Source organism: Pongo abelii, chromosome 1 (assembly GCF_028885655.2).
Source record: "Pongo abelii isolate AG06213 chromosome 1, NHGRI_mPonAbe1-v2.0_pri, whole genome shotgun sequence".
NCBI lineage: Eukaryota > Metazoa > Chordata > Mammalia > Primates > Hominidae > Pongo > Pongo abelii.
In genome coordinates, this window is record NC_071985.2 from 73,934,140 (window position 1) to 73,951,733 (window position 17,594).

At 34.8% G+C, this 17,594-nt stretch overlaps 1 protein-coding gene across 10 annotated transcripts in view; it reads left to right on the forward strand.

The window, feature by feature from the left end:
* Positions 1 to 17,594, forward strand: part of COP1 (COP1 E3 ubiquitin ligase) — a 263,125-nt gene that overhangs the window by 172,641 nt on the left and 72,890 nt on the right. For all 10 annotated transcript variants that reach the window (XM_009240673.4, XM_024232782.3, XM_024232783.2 and 7 more), the window contains one exon: positions 9,611 to 9,727. In XM_009240673.4, the coding sequence (XP_009238948.1) occupies positions 9,611 to 9,727 (117 nt within the window). The remainder of the gene's footprint in view (positions 1 to 9,610; positions 9,728 to 17,594) is intronic.

A 17,594-nucleotide genomic window follows, 5' to 3' on the forward strand; every position in this document is an offset into this window, starting at 1 on the left:
TGGGACTACAGGCACCCGCCACCACACCTGGTTAATTTTTGTTTTTGTATATTTAGTAGAGACGGGGTTTCACTGTGTTAGCCAGGACGGTCTCGGATCTCCTGACCTCGTGATCCACCTGCCTCGGCCTCCCAAAGGGCTGGGATTACAGGCTTGAGTCACTGCGCCTGGCCTATTTTTTTGTTCTTAAATGTTTGGTAGAATTCGTCAGTGAAGCTTTCTGGGCGTGTAGTTTTCTTTGTTTGAAGGTTTTAACTAAGAATTTAATTTCCTTAGTAGATTTCGAACTAATAAACTTATCTGTCTCTTCTTGAGTGAAATTTTTGACAGTTCATTTCTTTCAGGGAATTGATACATTTTATTTGTTACAAGATTTATGGGCATCAAAAGTCCATAAAATGCTCCTCCACTTACAATGGGATTACGGTCCCAATAAATCCATCATAAATTGAAAATGCATTTAATACTCCTAATCATAGCTTAGCCTAACCTACCTTAAATGTGCTCAGAATATTTACATTGGCCTACAATTAAGCAAAATAATCAAACACAAAGACTTTTACAATACAATGTTGAGTAATACAGGTAAAAGTATCATACCACATATCACTAGCCTGGTGAAATATCAAAATTCAAAATTTGAAGTATGGTTCCTACTGAATGCACATTACATTCTCACCATTCTAAAGTCAAAAAATCATAAGTTGAGCTATTTAAATTGGGGACTGTCTATATTTGTAATATACTCATATCTCTAGGGTTTGTAACCATGCTTTTTTTGTTTTTTTGTTTTTTTCATTACCTCTGAGAAGCTGTGATGAAGTCATGTTCTGTCTTTTATTCCTGATAATTGTTATTTTGTGTCCTCTGGTTTATTTATTGTTTATTAATTTAGGTCAGCTTGGCATTAGGTTCTTAATCTTTTCAAATGCTCAACTTTTGGTTTTGTTGATTTTTCTCTATTTTTGTATTTTTAATTTCATCGATTTCTGCCCATTTTTCTTCTTGCTTTGGGTTTAATTTCCTTCCCTTTCTAGTTTTTTGAAGATTGAAGTTTATGTCATTTAATTGATACTTCTGTCTTTTTAATCTGAACATTTTTTGTTATATACATTTCCCATTAAACACTACTTTAGCAAATTTTGAAACAAATTTGAAACCACGTTTTCATGACTATTTACTATTATATTTGCTATTATATTATTTTCGTGACTATTATATTTGCTTTTCCATTCAGTTTAAAATTCTGTTTGATTTCTCTTGTTATTCTCTTGTTCATCTATGGGTTGTTTAAAGTATTTTTAAATTTCCTTAAAATTTTCAGAAATCATTCTGTTGCTGATTTATAACTTAATCCTCTTATGGTTAAAGGATATATTTTACATGGTGTTAATTTTTTTAATTTGTTATTTGTTTTATGGTCCAGAATATGAACTACCTTGATAAATATTTCAAATGCATTGAAAAGAAACTGTACTATAAATGCTGTTTGGTGAGTGTTCTGTAAGTGTCAGATCAAAGTTGTTGCTACTGTATTTCTGATTTTCTGTATGCTTGCTGTTTTTTTTTTTTTTTTTGGTCTCCTTGTTTTATTGATTATGAGACAGAAATGTTAAAGTCTGATTTTATTTCTCTGTTTAGTTACCTGTTTTGTGTGTAAGTGTGTTTTTACCTGATATATTTTGAAACTATTGTTAAGGGCATAAATATATTTGGGATTGCTATGTCTTGGTGGACTGAATCACTTGTTAATATGTAATATCACTATCCCTGTCAATATTCCTCTGAAAACTACTTTGTCACATACTTATCAAACTATTGCTAGTAATCTCTTTTTCCTCTCCTCTGGGATTTTAATTATGTTAATGTATTAGACCCTTTCATTTTGTCTCACAGGCCTCATATTCTTTTTCTTGTCAATATTTTTTTCTCTTCAGATTGGGTAATTTATATTGTTCTGTCTTCTAGCTCATGATTCCTTCATCTGTCATCTCCATTTTGCAAAAATTTTCATTTGATTCTTTTAAAAAAATAGTTTCTATATATTCTCTGAGTACTTCTATCTTTCCATTAATTTTAAGTTTGTTTATTTTTACCCCATGGACTATAATTACAATAGTTGCTTTAAAATCTGTTTCATTTAATGTCTTGGGATCCAACATCTAAACCTTAGGACTGACCTTTGTTAATTGTGTTTTCCTTTGAAAATTCTTCACATTTTCTTGGGTTTTTGTATGTTGAATAATTTTGGGGTTGTCTCTTAGCCATTTTGAATATTATATTGTAAGATGTTGGGTCCTGTTTAAATTGTGTGGGAAATGTTGGTTTTTTGTTTGTTTCTTCATTTCTTAGTAGGTGATCAGTTGGCTTAGATTTAGACTGTAAGTTCTGTCTTGCTTTCCCTAGGTGATTGTTGCCTTGTCAAAGGAAACAATCCATTTAGTTCTCAGAGCTTTTGTCGTGGTACTTTGAGTCTGCCTAATGCACGTGCCAGTTAGAGCTTAGTTTAGAACTTGGGTCATCTTTTCAACTGTAGTTAAGTGCACAAAGCATTTGCTGCTCTGCTTTGTGTCCATCTTGCACATACACAGCTCAGAAGTGACTGTGCCAGTGAATGCACAGAACTGTAGAATCTCTTTCTGCATTACTTTCTTTCCAGGTTTCTCCCCGACTCTTTATCTCCCAGGGCCCCCTTTTACTGATACTTTGTCAAGAAAGTTGAGTTGTTTCATTTTAGGAGACTTTAGTGCCCAGTCTACTGCTGAATTCTGTTAGTAGGGCCCGCCACAAGGGCAAAGAAGCAAGAGAATAAATAAGAAAAATATAATGGGGATTCGCCTTTTTCATATTCGTTATATCACGGATGCTTCTTTTTTATATACACAGAGTTTTACTCTAAGTATTAGCTTCTCATACTGCTGTAGCTCTGTGACTGAAGCCCACCCATGGGGAAAAGTTGGAGGAGGAAAAGAGTAAGTAAAAAGGAAAAAATTACTCCCAATCCCCTGGTTTGCCAAAGCCATTAATAAACACAACAATTTTACTTAGTGTTTGTTGCTTGAGGTGCTGACTTTAGCTTGCCAAGGGAGAAGAGAGGGGGAAAAATGGTACTCTTCATCTCCTGAATTTCATTTAAATTTAGAATTCTCTCCTGGAAATGACTATTTTTGTTTACTTTTTCAGTTTCCTCATATAGTTGCTTTTGTTTTTTGGATATTGTCCAGAGTAAACTCAAAGTGAGAGAGATTGGCTTACTCTCTTAGCTTGGCAGTAAAAGTCTCAAATGCTTTTAAGCCCATCTCAAGAGTATTATTTAGTGTTACTTAAATGTATTTATTACTCTTGTCTGTTTGATGATCATATAAAATATTGCCTTTGTGATAACTTTATAGTTAGAGAATATTTTAAATCACTTATTTTATACAAATATATTTTGCTTATTTTGTATATTTTGTGTTTAGTAAATGTTTAACTGAGGAATTTTTTAAACAGCTATTTTTTTATTGCTTAAATAAAAACAGTTCATATGAATATTTTTCCTACATATGCTGTATATTTTAAAAATAAGTTAGTTCCAAGTATATATGCACATAATTACATGTTAAAGAACCATCATTATGTAACAGCTAATCAGAAAGGAATTTTATGAGTCATTTTAAAGGTTCTTTTGGAGAAATATATTTTCCTTTTTAAATATGTTTAAATATGTTTAAAATTGTTTGCAATAAATAATCTTGCCTTTCAATTAAACACATTGTTTAATGGTATTTTTCTTTAAATGTGAGTTTGAAGAATTTAGACTGTATGATAGCAGAAGTTACACGTTCTTCTTCATTCCAGATTTCCTTAATATTATTATTATTATTATTTTGAGACAGAGTTTTGCTCTTGTTGCCCAGGCTGGAGTGCAATGGCACAATCTCAGCTCACTGCAGCCTCCACCACCCGGGTTCAAGCAGTTCTCCTGCCTCAGCCTCCCAAGTAGCTGGGGTTACAGGCATGTTCCCCCCACCACCGCCCCTGAGAGCTGGCTAATTTTGTGTTTTTTTAATAGAGATGGGGTTTTCACCATGTTGGTCAAGCTGGTCTCCAACTCCTGATCTTAAGTGATCCACCCATCTCGGCCTCCCAAGGTGCTGGGATTACAGGCATGAGCCACCGCACCTGGCCCTTCATTCCAAATTTTCTTGGTTGCATAAGTTAATGCACAAGTGACAACTGTGAAGTCTTGGTAGATTTTAGAAATCAGTTACTGAAACTCATGCTGATTGTAATGCTTCTACTTTTTCATCAGCAGATTAAATAACTGTTAATAAATAGCATTATGATAACAGTTATTATAATTTATAACTTTAGAGATAATTACCTTTCCTATAAGTTAAAGCTTTACTAAGTATATTCTCTCTTGAATTTAAATGAAATGTTAAGGACTTATGTTGATCAGCATCCATCATGGCCTCCAGGGATCTCTGCCTCCTAGTATTCTTATGCTTGTGTAGTTCCCCTTCACCTACCTTGTTCCAGGCTTCATTTATGTGACCAATAGATGTCTCTTCTAAAATTAGGTTATAAAAGACACTGTAGCCTCTATCTTCATCATTTTCTCTCTTTACAGTCGCTTGGTTTGGGAGAAACATCTGCATTGTCACAAGCCCACATGGTGGGGAACTGAAGCCTTATGCCAAAAGTCATGTTGAGTGAGCTTGGAAGTGGTAGTTTAATAGTCTAGAGTCCTAGCAGGGACAGCGCAACTACAGTGTGTTGAGACTGAGCCACAACTACCTGGCTTACCTGCTTTGAGATTCTTGACCTCCAAAACTGTGAGATAGTAAATGTTTGCTGTTTTAAGTAGCTAAGCTTTAGGGCAGTTTGCTGTATGACAATGTCTAGCTACTAATACAAGGTCTGTTGTTTCCCTTTGACAAGGTTTTTAAGAGTCAAGCTTATTTATATTTGGTAAACAGTGTTAAAGTTTACATCTTTGTATTTAATCTTTCATACTTTTTATAGAGGTATAAAACAATACACATTGCCCCTCAGTTTTATGGTAGTTTTTGTTGAAATAGCACTCTCCCTTTTTACTCATATGGATAACTTTCTGTTTTCTGTAGGACCTGGACAGTAGTTTAGAAGCGAGTCTGGAAGAATTACATATGAAACTTACTCATATTTGCACATCCTCATTAAAGCTTTGGGCTGTTTTACTGTGTCAGACTTCTGTCCCTGTTTTCTCTTTCTTTGGTAATGAATTCTTTCTTAGGATACTTTGATGCAAATAGACATGTAGTAGGCCCTGTCAGAGAAACTCAGAAACATAAACCTTGCACACTGGAACTGAATCTGATGTTATTATAGATAAGCAATATCTTGTTCTCTATTTTTGGAAACAATTTTAGCAAACTACTTTGGGGAATGATTCACTCAAATTTTACAGATTATTAGATGATATACTTTATTCTGTAGTGTAGTTGGATTTTTTAAGATTCAGTATTTCAAAATCGAACTGAAAAATTAGGTGACACTTAAAAGACGCTTTACACATTAACGTTAAAGAAATAAAACTTGTATAGAACACTTAGTGTTAAGTAACAAATTTATGGCCAACGAGATAGAGTATGTTTCTTTATTTTAACCTCCTAATTATGGTATGATTTTCCTAATGATTACTCTTTTGATTATTTACTGAGAGCCAAAGGAGGCCATATGTAAATAAATATGGTGTATTTTATTTGATTTAATTGCTTTAGCTCTTCACCTAGAAGATGATATTTTCTTTTAAATTTACCTTTCAAAGGGAATTTTCATCAATAAATTCTGAAATTTAAATTTTGGAAGTTAAATGAAATTCTTACTACCATCCTTGTAAGGAAAAAGTAACAGTAAAGATGTTCTTATTAATTTGTATACTGTCTCCTTATTTTGAGGATCGCCTCATTTATATTTGGCTTAGTTTCTTCTCACACTTGTTGATTTCTTCTACACTTCCTCCAAAAGATTATACTATTTTATCTTTCGATCTGTGATGCCATCTTAGGATATTAAATAGATTTCAATATTATTTCATTATATTTGTTGTATTAGTTTTTTAGGGCTACCATAAGAAAGCATACCACAAACAGGCTGGCTTAAGACAACAGAAATTTGTTCTGTCATAGTACTGGAGACCAGAAGCCCAAAATTAGATTGTTGGCAGGGCCACACTCTCTGTGAAGGCTCTGGGGAAAAATTATTTCTTGTCTCCTTCCTAATTTCTGGTTATTGACAGTCATTCTTATTATTTGTTGGCTTGTAGCTGTATCATTCTAGTCTTGGCTCTCTTCACACATGGCCTTCTTCTCACTGTGCCTTTGTCTCTAAATCTCTCTCTCCTTATGAAGACACCAGTCAATGGATTTAGGACCCATCCTAATCTAGTCTGATGTAATTTTAACTTTATTACATTTGCAAATACCCTATTTCCAAATAAGGTGATGTTCACAAGTACCTGGGGTTAGGACTGAAACATGTCTTTTTGGGGAACACAATTAACACCTGTTTTGTTTAATAACCACCAAAATTATTGTAATCTCTATACCGCTTTTCCATGCTGTATTCATTTAGTGTATCTTTATTTTTAATCTTAGTTACCCTTGTAGCTCAGACAGTTATATTGAATTCTAATATCTTATATATTGAAAATTATAATCATGGGGGTTAATGTTGTGACTTATTTAAATAATGTTAATGATTACTGCATTGAGAAAATTACCATGAAATTAGAAAAGACCTGCCACACTTCTAACTTAACTATCATTCTGTCAGTACTGTTTTTTTCTCACTTATATTTAATTAACATTAAACAATGATACATAATGCTTGTTTGTAAAGGTTTTTAGTGATTATAAGTGGGGTTATGGGCACAGTAAGTTCTCCATACTTGTCTATTGTGAATTACCTTTGGGCCTAGGCTGTTAGAGTATAATCCAGTCAAAGTCTGCTTAATAATCTAATTTTTAAGTTCTATGTTCGGCATGTTGACTTTTAATTCCAGGTAGCCATCTCATCTTAGAATTGTGTGTCGTGATTGACCAAATGATTGTGTTTTGATTGAAATAGTACATCATGCTTATTGGAGAATAACATGCAACAAATCAAATATTGCTATTTAAAAATCTTACTCCATCTCTACTTAAAAAAAAAAAATTAGCCAGGCGTGGTGGTGTGCACCTGTAGTCCTAGTTACTCAGGAGGCTGAGATGGGAGGATCACTTGAATCCAGGAGTCCAAGGCTGCAGTGAGCTATGATCATGCCAGTGCACTCCAGGATGGGTGGCACAGTTTGAGACCTTGTCTCAAAAAAAAACTACTACTAATAATAATGATTCTTATTTTAATATTGAGCGTCTTAGTTTACTGTGGGAAAGCTAATAAATTTATCAGATTGTATATTAGCAACATTTTTTGATAATGATTAATTTCTACTTGAAGATTTCACATATTAAATTAAATTCTTATGTAATCCCATTTCATAGAAGTGGTATTTATTGGAACCAGTTTTATTTATTCACTGCTGTCTACAGGTTACTGTATCAGTATTTCTAAAAATATTCTAAGATTTTTTACTATGCTTCCATTCCCAATACTGGTTTCCAACCCCGAATTCATGTTAGAATCACCTGGAGAGCTTTTTTAAAAAACACCAGTACCTGGACCCTATCTGGGTATTGTCCTGGATGGGACACTGGGACAGATTGAAAGGTGGATAGGAAGATTTTGTTGTTGTTGTTAATGTTCATTTATTTATTCTAATGTGCATCCAGGATGGCAACTTATATACTGAAAGTCTATTTTATGGGTGTATCCTGTCTTATTGTTTTTATTGTTGAAAAATGATATGATAGTTGCTCTGGTACCTTTGTAAAATGGCAACTTATTTTCTGCTTCTGCTTTCAAATCAGACCTATTTTGCTTAGTTAGCTTTGCTCTCCCTAATCATTACAAATTTTAATATATATCACTGGATTAGACTACTTATTCAAATCCAAAACCAAAATTTTGAAATTTAACTAAATAATTCTAGAATATATTACTTTAGACATATTTAAGTTGTGTAACTGAATTACTACATAAAAATTTAAAATCACGAAATTCTTAATTGAAAGATAAAATAAGAACAGTTTCCAAGTGCTTTAAAGATGTTTGTGTACATTTTCATATTTATGATGTATATCAGTATACAGTCATACGCACACACATTTAAAGAATAATTGGCTGGGCCCAGTGGCTCACATCTGTAATCTCAACATTTTGGGAGGCTGAGGTGGGCAGATTGCTTGAGCCCAGGAGTTTGAGACCAATCTCAGCAACGTGACGAAACCTTGTCTTTACAAAAAAAATAGAAAACAGGTAGCCAGGCCTGGTGGCACACACCTAGCTACCTGGGAGGCTGAGTGGGGAGAATCACCTGAGCCTAGGAGGTAGAGGCTGCCTGAAGTGAGGCATGATTGTGCCACTGCACTCCAGCCTGGATGACAGAGTGAGGAGACCCTATCTCGAAAATAATAATAATAATAAAAAGAATAATATATATAAAACTATATATATATAAAAAAAACAAATATACCACCTAGCTCCAGATTGCTTTTTTTGTTCCTGTCTTTTATGTCTTAGTTGTGGGTCTGTGTTACATCTGAGTATAAATTTATCATTTATCTATATTGATTTTTCCTTTTTATTGATTTTTCTTTTTTTATTTTATTTTATTTCATTTCATTTCATTTTTTTTTTTTGGTGGCATGATCTCAGCTCACTGCAGCCTCTGCCTCCTGGACTCAAGTGATTATTCCACCTCAGCTTCCTGAGTAGCCAGGACTACAGGCCTGCACCACCATGCCCAGCTAACTTTTGTATTTTTGTGGAGACAGGGTTTCACCATGTTGCCCACGCTGGTCTCTTAACTCCTGAGCTCAAGTGATCTGCTGCCTCAGCCTCCCAAAGTGCTGTGATTACAGTCATGAGCCACCGTGCCCTACCTTTTTATCTATATTGATTTTTGACATGGAAACTAAGCTCTCTTGGTTTTAATGTTATTCTGTTATTCAGTCATTCAGTGATATGGTTTGGCTGTGTCCCCACCCAGATCTCACCTTGAATTGTAGTAATCCCCATGTGTCAAGGATGGGGCCAGGTGGAGATAATTGAACCATAGCAGGTGGTTTCTCCCATACTTTTCTCGTGGTAATGAATAAGTCTCATGAGATCTGATGGTTTTATAAATGGGAGTTCCCCTGCACAGGCTCTCTTGCCTGCCCCAGGTAAGACATGACTTTGCTCCTCATTCACCTTCTGCCATTGTTGTGAGTCCTCCTCAGCCATGTGGAACTGTGAGTCAATTAAACCTCTTTTTTTTTTTTTTTTTTTAATAAATTACCCAGTTTCAGGTATCTTTTTATTAGCAGTGCAAGAACAGACAAATACATGCAGCTTTAACACTTTTAGTCCTAGTAAACCAAATGTTTTAGAGTGGCACAAAAAGATTTCTGGAGCAATAAGCAAACTTACCCAAGTTACAGAAGCATTTACTAATGTATTATTTGTTTCTCTTTTTGTTTTTATTGTCCTTTGCCCTTAGTGAAGCTGTGGTCTACCAATCTAGACAACTCAGTGGCAAGCATTGAGGCAAAGGCTAATGTGTGCTGTGTTAAATTCAGCCCCTCTTCCAGATACCATTTGGCTTTCGGCTGTGCAGGTAAGAAATGAAAGCAGATTTGTCCTCCTTTGATGTTGGTTAAATATCATGGTAAGGATAGGAGAGCATTTTAAAACAAATAACTCTTTTGTAGGTTTAAATGTTGTTTTTATTATTAGGCTCTAAATTAGAAGTATACAGTATGCCATCATTACTCATTTAGTGCTGTACCTTAATTGCACTATTCTGTCACTTATCTTTAATACATAGATATGAATTTGTTAATTTTTGTCATTTTTCTTAGTGTTTATATGCATGAATTAATGCTTATTACTTATTCACAAACATAAGGTCATAATAACATTTAAACAAGCTATTATTAAGCTATATTGTATAGGCACGGGAACACTTTTTTTAAGGCAAACTATTCTTTCAACAATTATTTATTGAGTCCCTACTATGCACAAAGCACTCATCTAGGGACAGTGAATAAGACATAGTCTTGTATCATGGAGTTCATGCTAACATAGTATTCAAAAAATGTTTGCTATTATTATCATACCAAATAATCATTTGGTAAATTATTTTTCTTAACTAAGGTGACCATATGTCTGTGTTTGCCTGGGATAGTCCTAGTTCACACCGTTTGTACCGTTGTATTTACTATTAGTGCCCTCTTTCATTCACAAAAGTGTCATGAGTTGGAAGGAAGATAAATCATATGGTCACCCTACCCTTAATTTTTTTATCTTTGATATTTTCCCCCTTGAATATTTACTAAAATAGTAAATACTTGTAATTTGGCTTCTGAATGGTGAAGTCTTATTTTTTATTAATAATATCAGGGTTTTACAAGAAAAATACAAGTTAGCACCATATGATAGAGACAGTAGCAACTTCTAAAAAAAGGAAATGCATAATTTAAACCATGTCAGTATACTTTTTCCTTTTGTTCAATTCAGTGTGTCACTGGGCTACTGACATAATTTCATAGTTCAGTTTAAGGAGGACATGGACTAATGTAGATGTGGGTAAAATTCTCTTTTTTTTAGCTTATAGAATTTATTTTTAATGATTACATGCTGTTTTCATTTGAACCTACTTCTGTCTTGTTTAAATACTTACTTTGTCACGAATTAGAAATGTGACCTTGAGCAAGTTCTTTAACTTTCTTCCAAGTTTTTTTTATCTTTAACATAGAAGTAGAGCTGTTTGGGGCTGTTATGAGGATTATGGAAAAAAGATTCTTTGTGTAAAGTTCTTATAGTTGTTATTTTTATTATTAATATGTATTCAATTAAAATATATACTCTTAGTTTATTGAGTTTGAGTGTATGTTCTGTTTTATAAACACAGTCACTGGCCATCATTTATGGATATATTTTATCAGTATTTAATTAATTTGTACCAATGCCAGATATGAATATTATCAAATTTTCTCCTTCTTGGAAAATAGGAACCTACTTTAAAAATGCTTCCGCTATCTGCTAGGCAGTTTTCCCCACTATTATACATTTTCATACATTTCTTAGTTATTTTTCTCATTTAATTTTCCATGTAAGCTTTAAGATTTATAGTTTTCCAATTCTAGAAAAATTCTTTTGGGATTCTTATCAGACTTCCTTGTATTTATTTGCTGATTTTAGAACCATTGGCATTATTGTGATACTATGGCTTTCCACAGTTACATGGGGTGTCTTTTTTATTTGGGTTTTCTTTTTTTTTTGTTTTTGTTTTTGTTTTGAGACAGGGTCACCCAGGTTGAGTACAGTGGCACAATCACAGCTCACTGCAGCCTGGTCCTCCCTGGCTCAAGTGATCCTCCAACCTCAGCCTCCCAAGTAGCTGGGACTACAGGTGTGCACCACCACACCTGGCTAATTTTTGTATTTTTCATAGAGATGAGGTTTTGCCATGTTGCTCAGGCTGTTCTCAAACTCCTGGGCTCAAGCAGTCTGCCTACCTCAGTTTCCCAAAGTGCTGGGATCACTGCGCCCTGGCTATTGTTTGGGTTGTTTTCTGTCTTTCAGTGAGATTTTATAATTTACTTACTTTAGGTTCTGGACTTTTCTGGTCAATTTTTTTTCCCATATATGTTACCATTTTTCTTATTTTTAATAAAATTTTATTTTCCGCTCCTTTTTTTAGGTTTTTTTTTTTTGCTAAATGTAGACAAAACTTGTTCATATTTGGATATTTGTTTTATATCTTGGGACCTTATAAATTTTTCTCATTAAGTCTAGTAGCTTTTTAGTAGTGTTTGGTTATCTGTTTATACTTGATATCTGCCCAAAGCAATAATTGCATTTCTTCTTTTCCAATGATTTATCACATTCTCTACCTCTAAGGCAGAGTTATACTAGTGATAGCATCCTCCCCCATCTATTTCATTTAGTTGAATGAGCTTTAGTGTTCTGCTGTTTAGAATATCTACTTTTGAAAAATAATTTATTATATTCAAATTGTTTTACTTTACTGTTTCTTAATTAGAAGCAAAACAGTATTTTATCAAGTACCTTTTAGCACCAATTGATGCTTATGCTTTTTCTAACACTGAATTGTATTTTTCTTGAATGAACCTTGCTTTGGCATAATGTAGAATTATTTTGATAAATTACTATATTTAATTGGTAATTTTAAATCCATATATTAAATTAGCCTATTATTCATTTTATCTTTTTTAACTATCGTGGCCATTTTTAACATCAATAGTTTTGTAATTTTCAGTGTAGAAGTCTTGAACTTCTTTTGTTAAATTTATCCTTATTTTGTTATTTTAATTTCTGTTGTGAATGGAATTGCTTTTAAATTTTATTTTTTGATTGTTTTGTTAATAGTGCACAGAAATACCATTGATTTTTATATATCTATCTTGTATCCCTAACACTGCTTTTCTTTATTCTTGTTTTATTGTGGATTTCTTGGGGTTTTCTACATGTAGAATCATATCTGCAGTTGAACAATTTATGAATGCCATTTTGCTTTATTGTATTAGCTAGAAGATCAAGTACAATGTGAAATAGAAGTGGTAAAAGCAACTTCTTATACGTGAAGAGCATTTAGTCCTTCACAATTAAGTATGGTGTTGGCTGTGAGGTTTTTTGTAGATACTTTTTATCAGTTTGAGTAATTTTTTATCTGTTCCTAGTTTGCTAAGAGTTTTTGTTGTGAATAGGTGTTAGATTTTGTCAAATGCTTTTTTTCTGCCTCTGTTGAGGTTGATTGTGAGGTTAATGTCCCATACTATAGTAATATGGGACAGTAATGTTACTATAATATTAAACCAGCTTTTCAAGTACTTTTGTGTCTGTGTTAGTAATGGATATTCATCCATAGTTTTATACATTTATTTAGAGACAGTCTCACTCTGTCAGAGCCCAGGCTGGAGTGCAGTGGCGCGATATTGGCTCACTGCAACCTCTGCCTCCCAGACTCAAGTGATTCTCGTGCCTCAGCCTCGTGAGAAGCTGGGACTATGGGCACCAGCCACCACATCTGGCTAATTTTTGTATTTCTAGTAGAGACAGGGTTTCACCATCTTCTCCAGGCTAGTCTCGAACTCCTGACCTCAAGTGATCTGCCTGCCTCAGCCTCCCAAAGTGCTCGGATTACAGGCATGAGCTACCATGCCTGGCCTGTAGTTTTCTTATGATGATATTTTCTGTCTTTGACAGCAAAGAGCTACTGGGTTTAAAGAATGAGTTGGAAAGTGTTCCTTCTTCTGGGTTCTGAATGAGTTTGTGAAGAATTGGCATTATTTTCTTTAAATATTTGATAGGATTCATTAGAGAAACTATCTGGGCTTGGATTATTCTTTTGGGGAAGATTTTAAATTCCTAATTCAATGTGTTTACTTTTTCTTTCCTTTTTTTTTTTTTTTTTGAGATGGAGTTTCACTCTTGTTGCCCAGGCTGGAGTGCAATGGCACGATCTCAGCTCACTGCAACCTCCACCTCCTGGGTTCAAGCGATTCTCATGCCTCAGCCTCCCAAGTAGCTGGGATTACAGGCATGCGCCACCACTCCCAGCTAATTTTGTATTTTTAGTAGAGATGGGGTTTCACCATGTTGGTCAGGCTGGTCTCAAACTCCTGACCTCAGGTGATCCACCTGCCTCGGCCTCCCAAAGTGCTGGGATTACAGGCATGAGCCACCACGCCTGGCCTGTTTACTTTTTCTAGGTGAATTCAGATTTTCTAAGTTTTCTAATTTATTGGCATAAAGTTGTTCATAACATTCCTTTATAATTCCTGTATTGTCAATAGTAATGTACCTAGTTTCATTCCACTGTAATTATGTATTTTCTCATTTCTTTTTGGTAGGTGTAGCTAAACGTTTGTCAGTTTCTTCACCGTGTAATAGCGTGTGTGAAAAGGCTGTTGTAGTTGTTGTTATTGTTGGAAGGTCTGTAGAATGATTCTGTAGGCTTGGCTTCCTGTAATGACTCTTAGCTCATCATCAGATAGGCCAGGAGAGCTGTTATTTCTCAGCTAGTGGCACTATTGAAGTCAAGAACATGATGTCATTACTGTAATCACGGAATCAGGAATCCTTCACTACAACTCCCACAAAGCTAGAAACTAGACACTGGAACAGTACAACAGAAAACCCCCACATCTCTACAATGGTGCTTGTAACAGAAGCATTCAAAGCAGAAGGACAATGACCATAAAATGTTCACCTTTCAAATCTTAAATAAGTGCATCTGATTGATGGAATCTAATTCATGTGTAGAAGCATAAATGCAAGGGCATCTGAGCAATGTAGTTTTAACCTTGTATCTTGCATAGGCTGTAAACACTTTAAGATGGTGGAAATGGATGCTGAGGGCACATTGAGGTTAGGTATGAGCTAATTTTCCTAGGTCTGAAGCAAGGGATAGTATCAGCAAGGCATCAGTGAGGCCAATAGTGCTTAATTCATTGCCTTTCATTGTACCTTTCACTGACTGAAACATTCCTTTAATACAAGAAGAACTTTACTACTAGAAAACTGACCGATATTCAGTCATCTTTATTTAGAATTGAAACATTTTTTAAAATGTAGCCTGTCATCTAAATGTTTCTCTTTAAACTATGAAATAACACTGTTTCTTTAGCTGTATTGTTTAGTTTACCACTGAGAGTGATACAGAATCATACTCATGAAGTTGCTTATTAATAAATATCATTTGTGATGATGAATCTGACATTAGGAATGGGCTGTACTTTTCTTAAACGTTGCTTTTGGAGTTTTGAGAGGTAGAAAATGAGTATATGAGCTACCCACCAATTACAGTTTGACTTCCTGTTGCAAGGGCACTGTGGATCCTACCAGGGAAGTGAGGCATCATGCTAATTGTAAGCTTCCCTGTCTGTCTTGCTTAGATCTTATATTTGTGCTTGTTACAATAAGTTTGTTTCTCTTTGTACTTTTATCTTGTTATTTTGTTCTTTCACCTTTTTCATACATACAAAAGACTTTACAAGTCCCAATATAGTTATCAAAGGAATAAATTAGAATGAAAACATATGTCTTCTGAGCTTTGTGTATGTAATAACATTGCCTCAAAATACATTAATTAAAATGAAAATGCTAAGATAATTCAAATTTCAGTATCTTAGGAGATTTTATAGATCTTTCTATGATAGAAAAGCAAAAATTAGAAGATAATAAAGATGTGAACATGAAAGTTAACAAGTATGTATATAGAAGATGGACTCTGTCAGCTAGAGAAATCCACGTTCTTTTCAATCAGACATAGATTATTTACTTAAAATGATTTTTTATGCTTCTCTTTTTCAATAAAGTCAAGCATTCATTCTAATCCCAATATATCAGACTTAGTTCTAAATGATTTTGACAGCTTCCCATAATGAATTTGTCTCTGAGGATATTCAAAGAAAGCAACAGTAGTAGTGTTAAAGGGTCCCAGCTAGGCTTTTTCAGTTCTTTCCTGTCATTGTTAATGTAGACAACCATTTCCCAGATTTTTGAGATAAATCAGTTTATTTGTTTGCAATATTTACATGCCTACATGGTTTTTTAAAGTTATTTTAATGTATTTTTAATGATTAAAAAATTGTGTCCCACATTTATTAGTCATTCATTACTTACCATTATTTGCATTTAATCCTTAAAGCAGAAGTGTACAAAAAAGAGATTAATGTAAAGCAAATCAATGAGGATTGAAGCAAATTAATTCTCTCAAAATAAATATGCAGTATCTTTAGATAATTTGGCAGCTGCTGAGTTTGTATAATCTTAGTAAACTAGGCCATTTAGAGGAAATAATTCTGTACTACTTTTTGAGTGTGTTTTTTAATGCTTTTACTTCTGGTGTGGGCATGCTGGATTTTATATTTCTAAAAACCAATAAAATTTGGAAGGCGTTGCCTCTAAATGTTACCTAGAAAATAGAAAACACAACCATAAATATGCCTAGTAATTAGCACACATTTTATTTCATAGAAACTGATTCTTGGCTGGACATGGTGGCTCACACCGAGTAATCCCAACACTTTGGGAGGTTGAAGCAGGGGGATTGCTTGAGCCTTTGAGTCCAGGAGTTCAAGGTTATAGTGAGCTGTGATTGTGCCACTGCAGTCCATCCTGGGAAACAGAGCAAGACCATGTCTCTTAAAAAAAGAAAGAAGAAAGAAACTGATTTCTAAGCAGGCAAAATGTAATATCAGTAATTTTTGCCCACAGCTTGTGCTTATTTAGTATTTTATAACTCATTGTAAATACTTTAGATTATGTGATTTATGTTTATTCCTTAGCTCATTACAGTAATATAGTGATAATACTGTGTTTTCTGCAAGTAATTACTTGTATATGATGCTTTCAGATGAATTCAAATAGTAAATCACCAAATTTTAAATTATTTGATACATATTTTCCTACATTTCCCAGTGATAAAGTCCACAATATAATTTTGTTGTTGTTGTTGTTGTTGTTGTTGAGACAGAGTCTTGCTCTGATGCCCAGGCTGGAGTGCAGTGGCACAGTCTCGGATCACTGCAGCCTCCACCGCCCAGGTAGAGCGATTCTCCTGTCTCAGCCTCCTGAGCAGCTGGGATTACAGGCATGCACTACCTCGCCTGGCTAATCTTTCTAGTTTTGTAGAGATGGGGTTTCACCATGTTGGCCAGGCTGGACTCGAACTTCTGACCTCAAGTGATCCACCTGCCTCGGCCTCCCAAAGTGCTGGTGTGAGCCACCATGCCCAGCCTCACAGTGTAATTTTTTTAGCCACTAATACCTATGTGTAAACCATGTACTGGGCCCTGTTAGTGAGTATGAAGCTTTGTTTTTGTTTTTGTTTTTTCGAGATGGAGTCTCACTTTGTTGCCCAGGCTGGAGTGCAATGGCGCGATCTTGGCTCACTGCAGCCTCTGCCTCCCAAGTTCAAGCGATTCCCCTGCCTCAGCCTCCTGAGTAGCTAGAAATACAGGCATGCGCCACTATGCCTGGCTAATTTTTGTATTTTTAGTAGAGACGGGGTTTCACCAGTTCAAGGCTGGTCTTGAACTCCTGACCTTGTGATCTGCCCACCTCGGCCTCCCAAAGTGCTGGGATTATAGACGTGAGCCACCATGCCCGGCCAAGTATGAAGTTTTAAACAGTATCTTTACCTTTGGCAGTCTAGTTTGAGAAATATCACGGAAGAATTAGGGCAACATATTTCTTCCTTCAGATAAAATTAAACAAATCATGAACATATATAAATAGATCTTATTGGAAATAAATGTTTCCCGTAATGCCGTTAGTGATTTTTTTTTTGAGACAGGATTCTCCCTCTGTGGTCCAGACTGCAGTGCAGTGGTGTGATCTTGGCAGTCTCTGCCTTCCAGGCTCAAGTGACTCTCCCGCCTCAGCCTTCCAAGTAGCTGGGACTACAGGAGCATGCTACGATGCCTGGCTAATGTTCATGTTTTTTGGAAAAA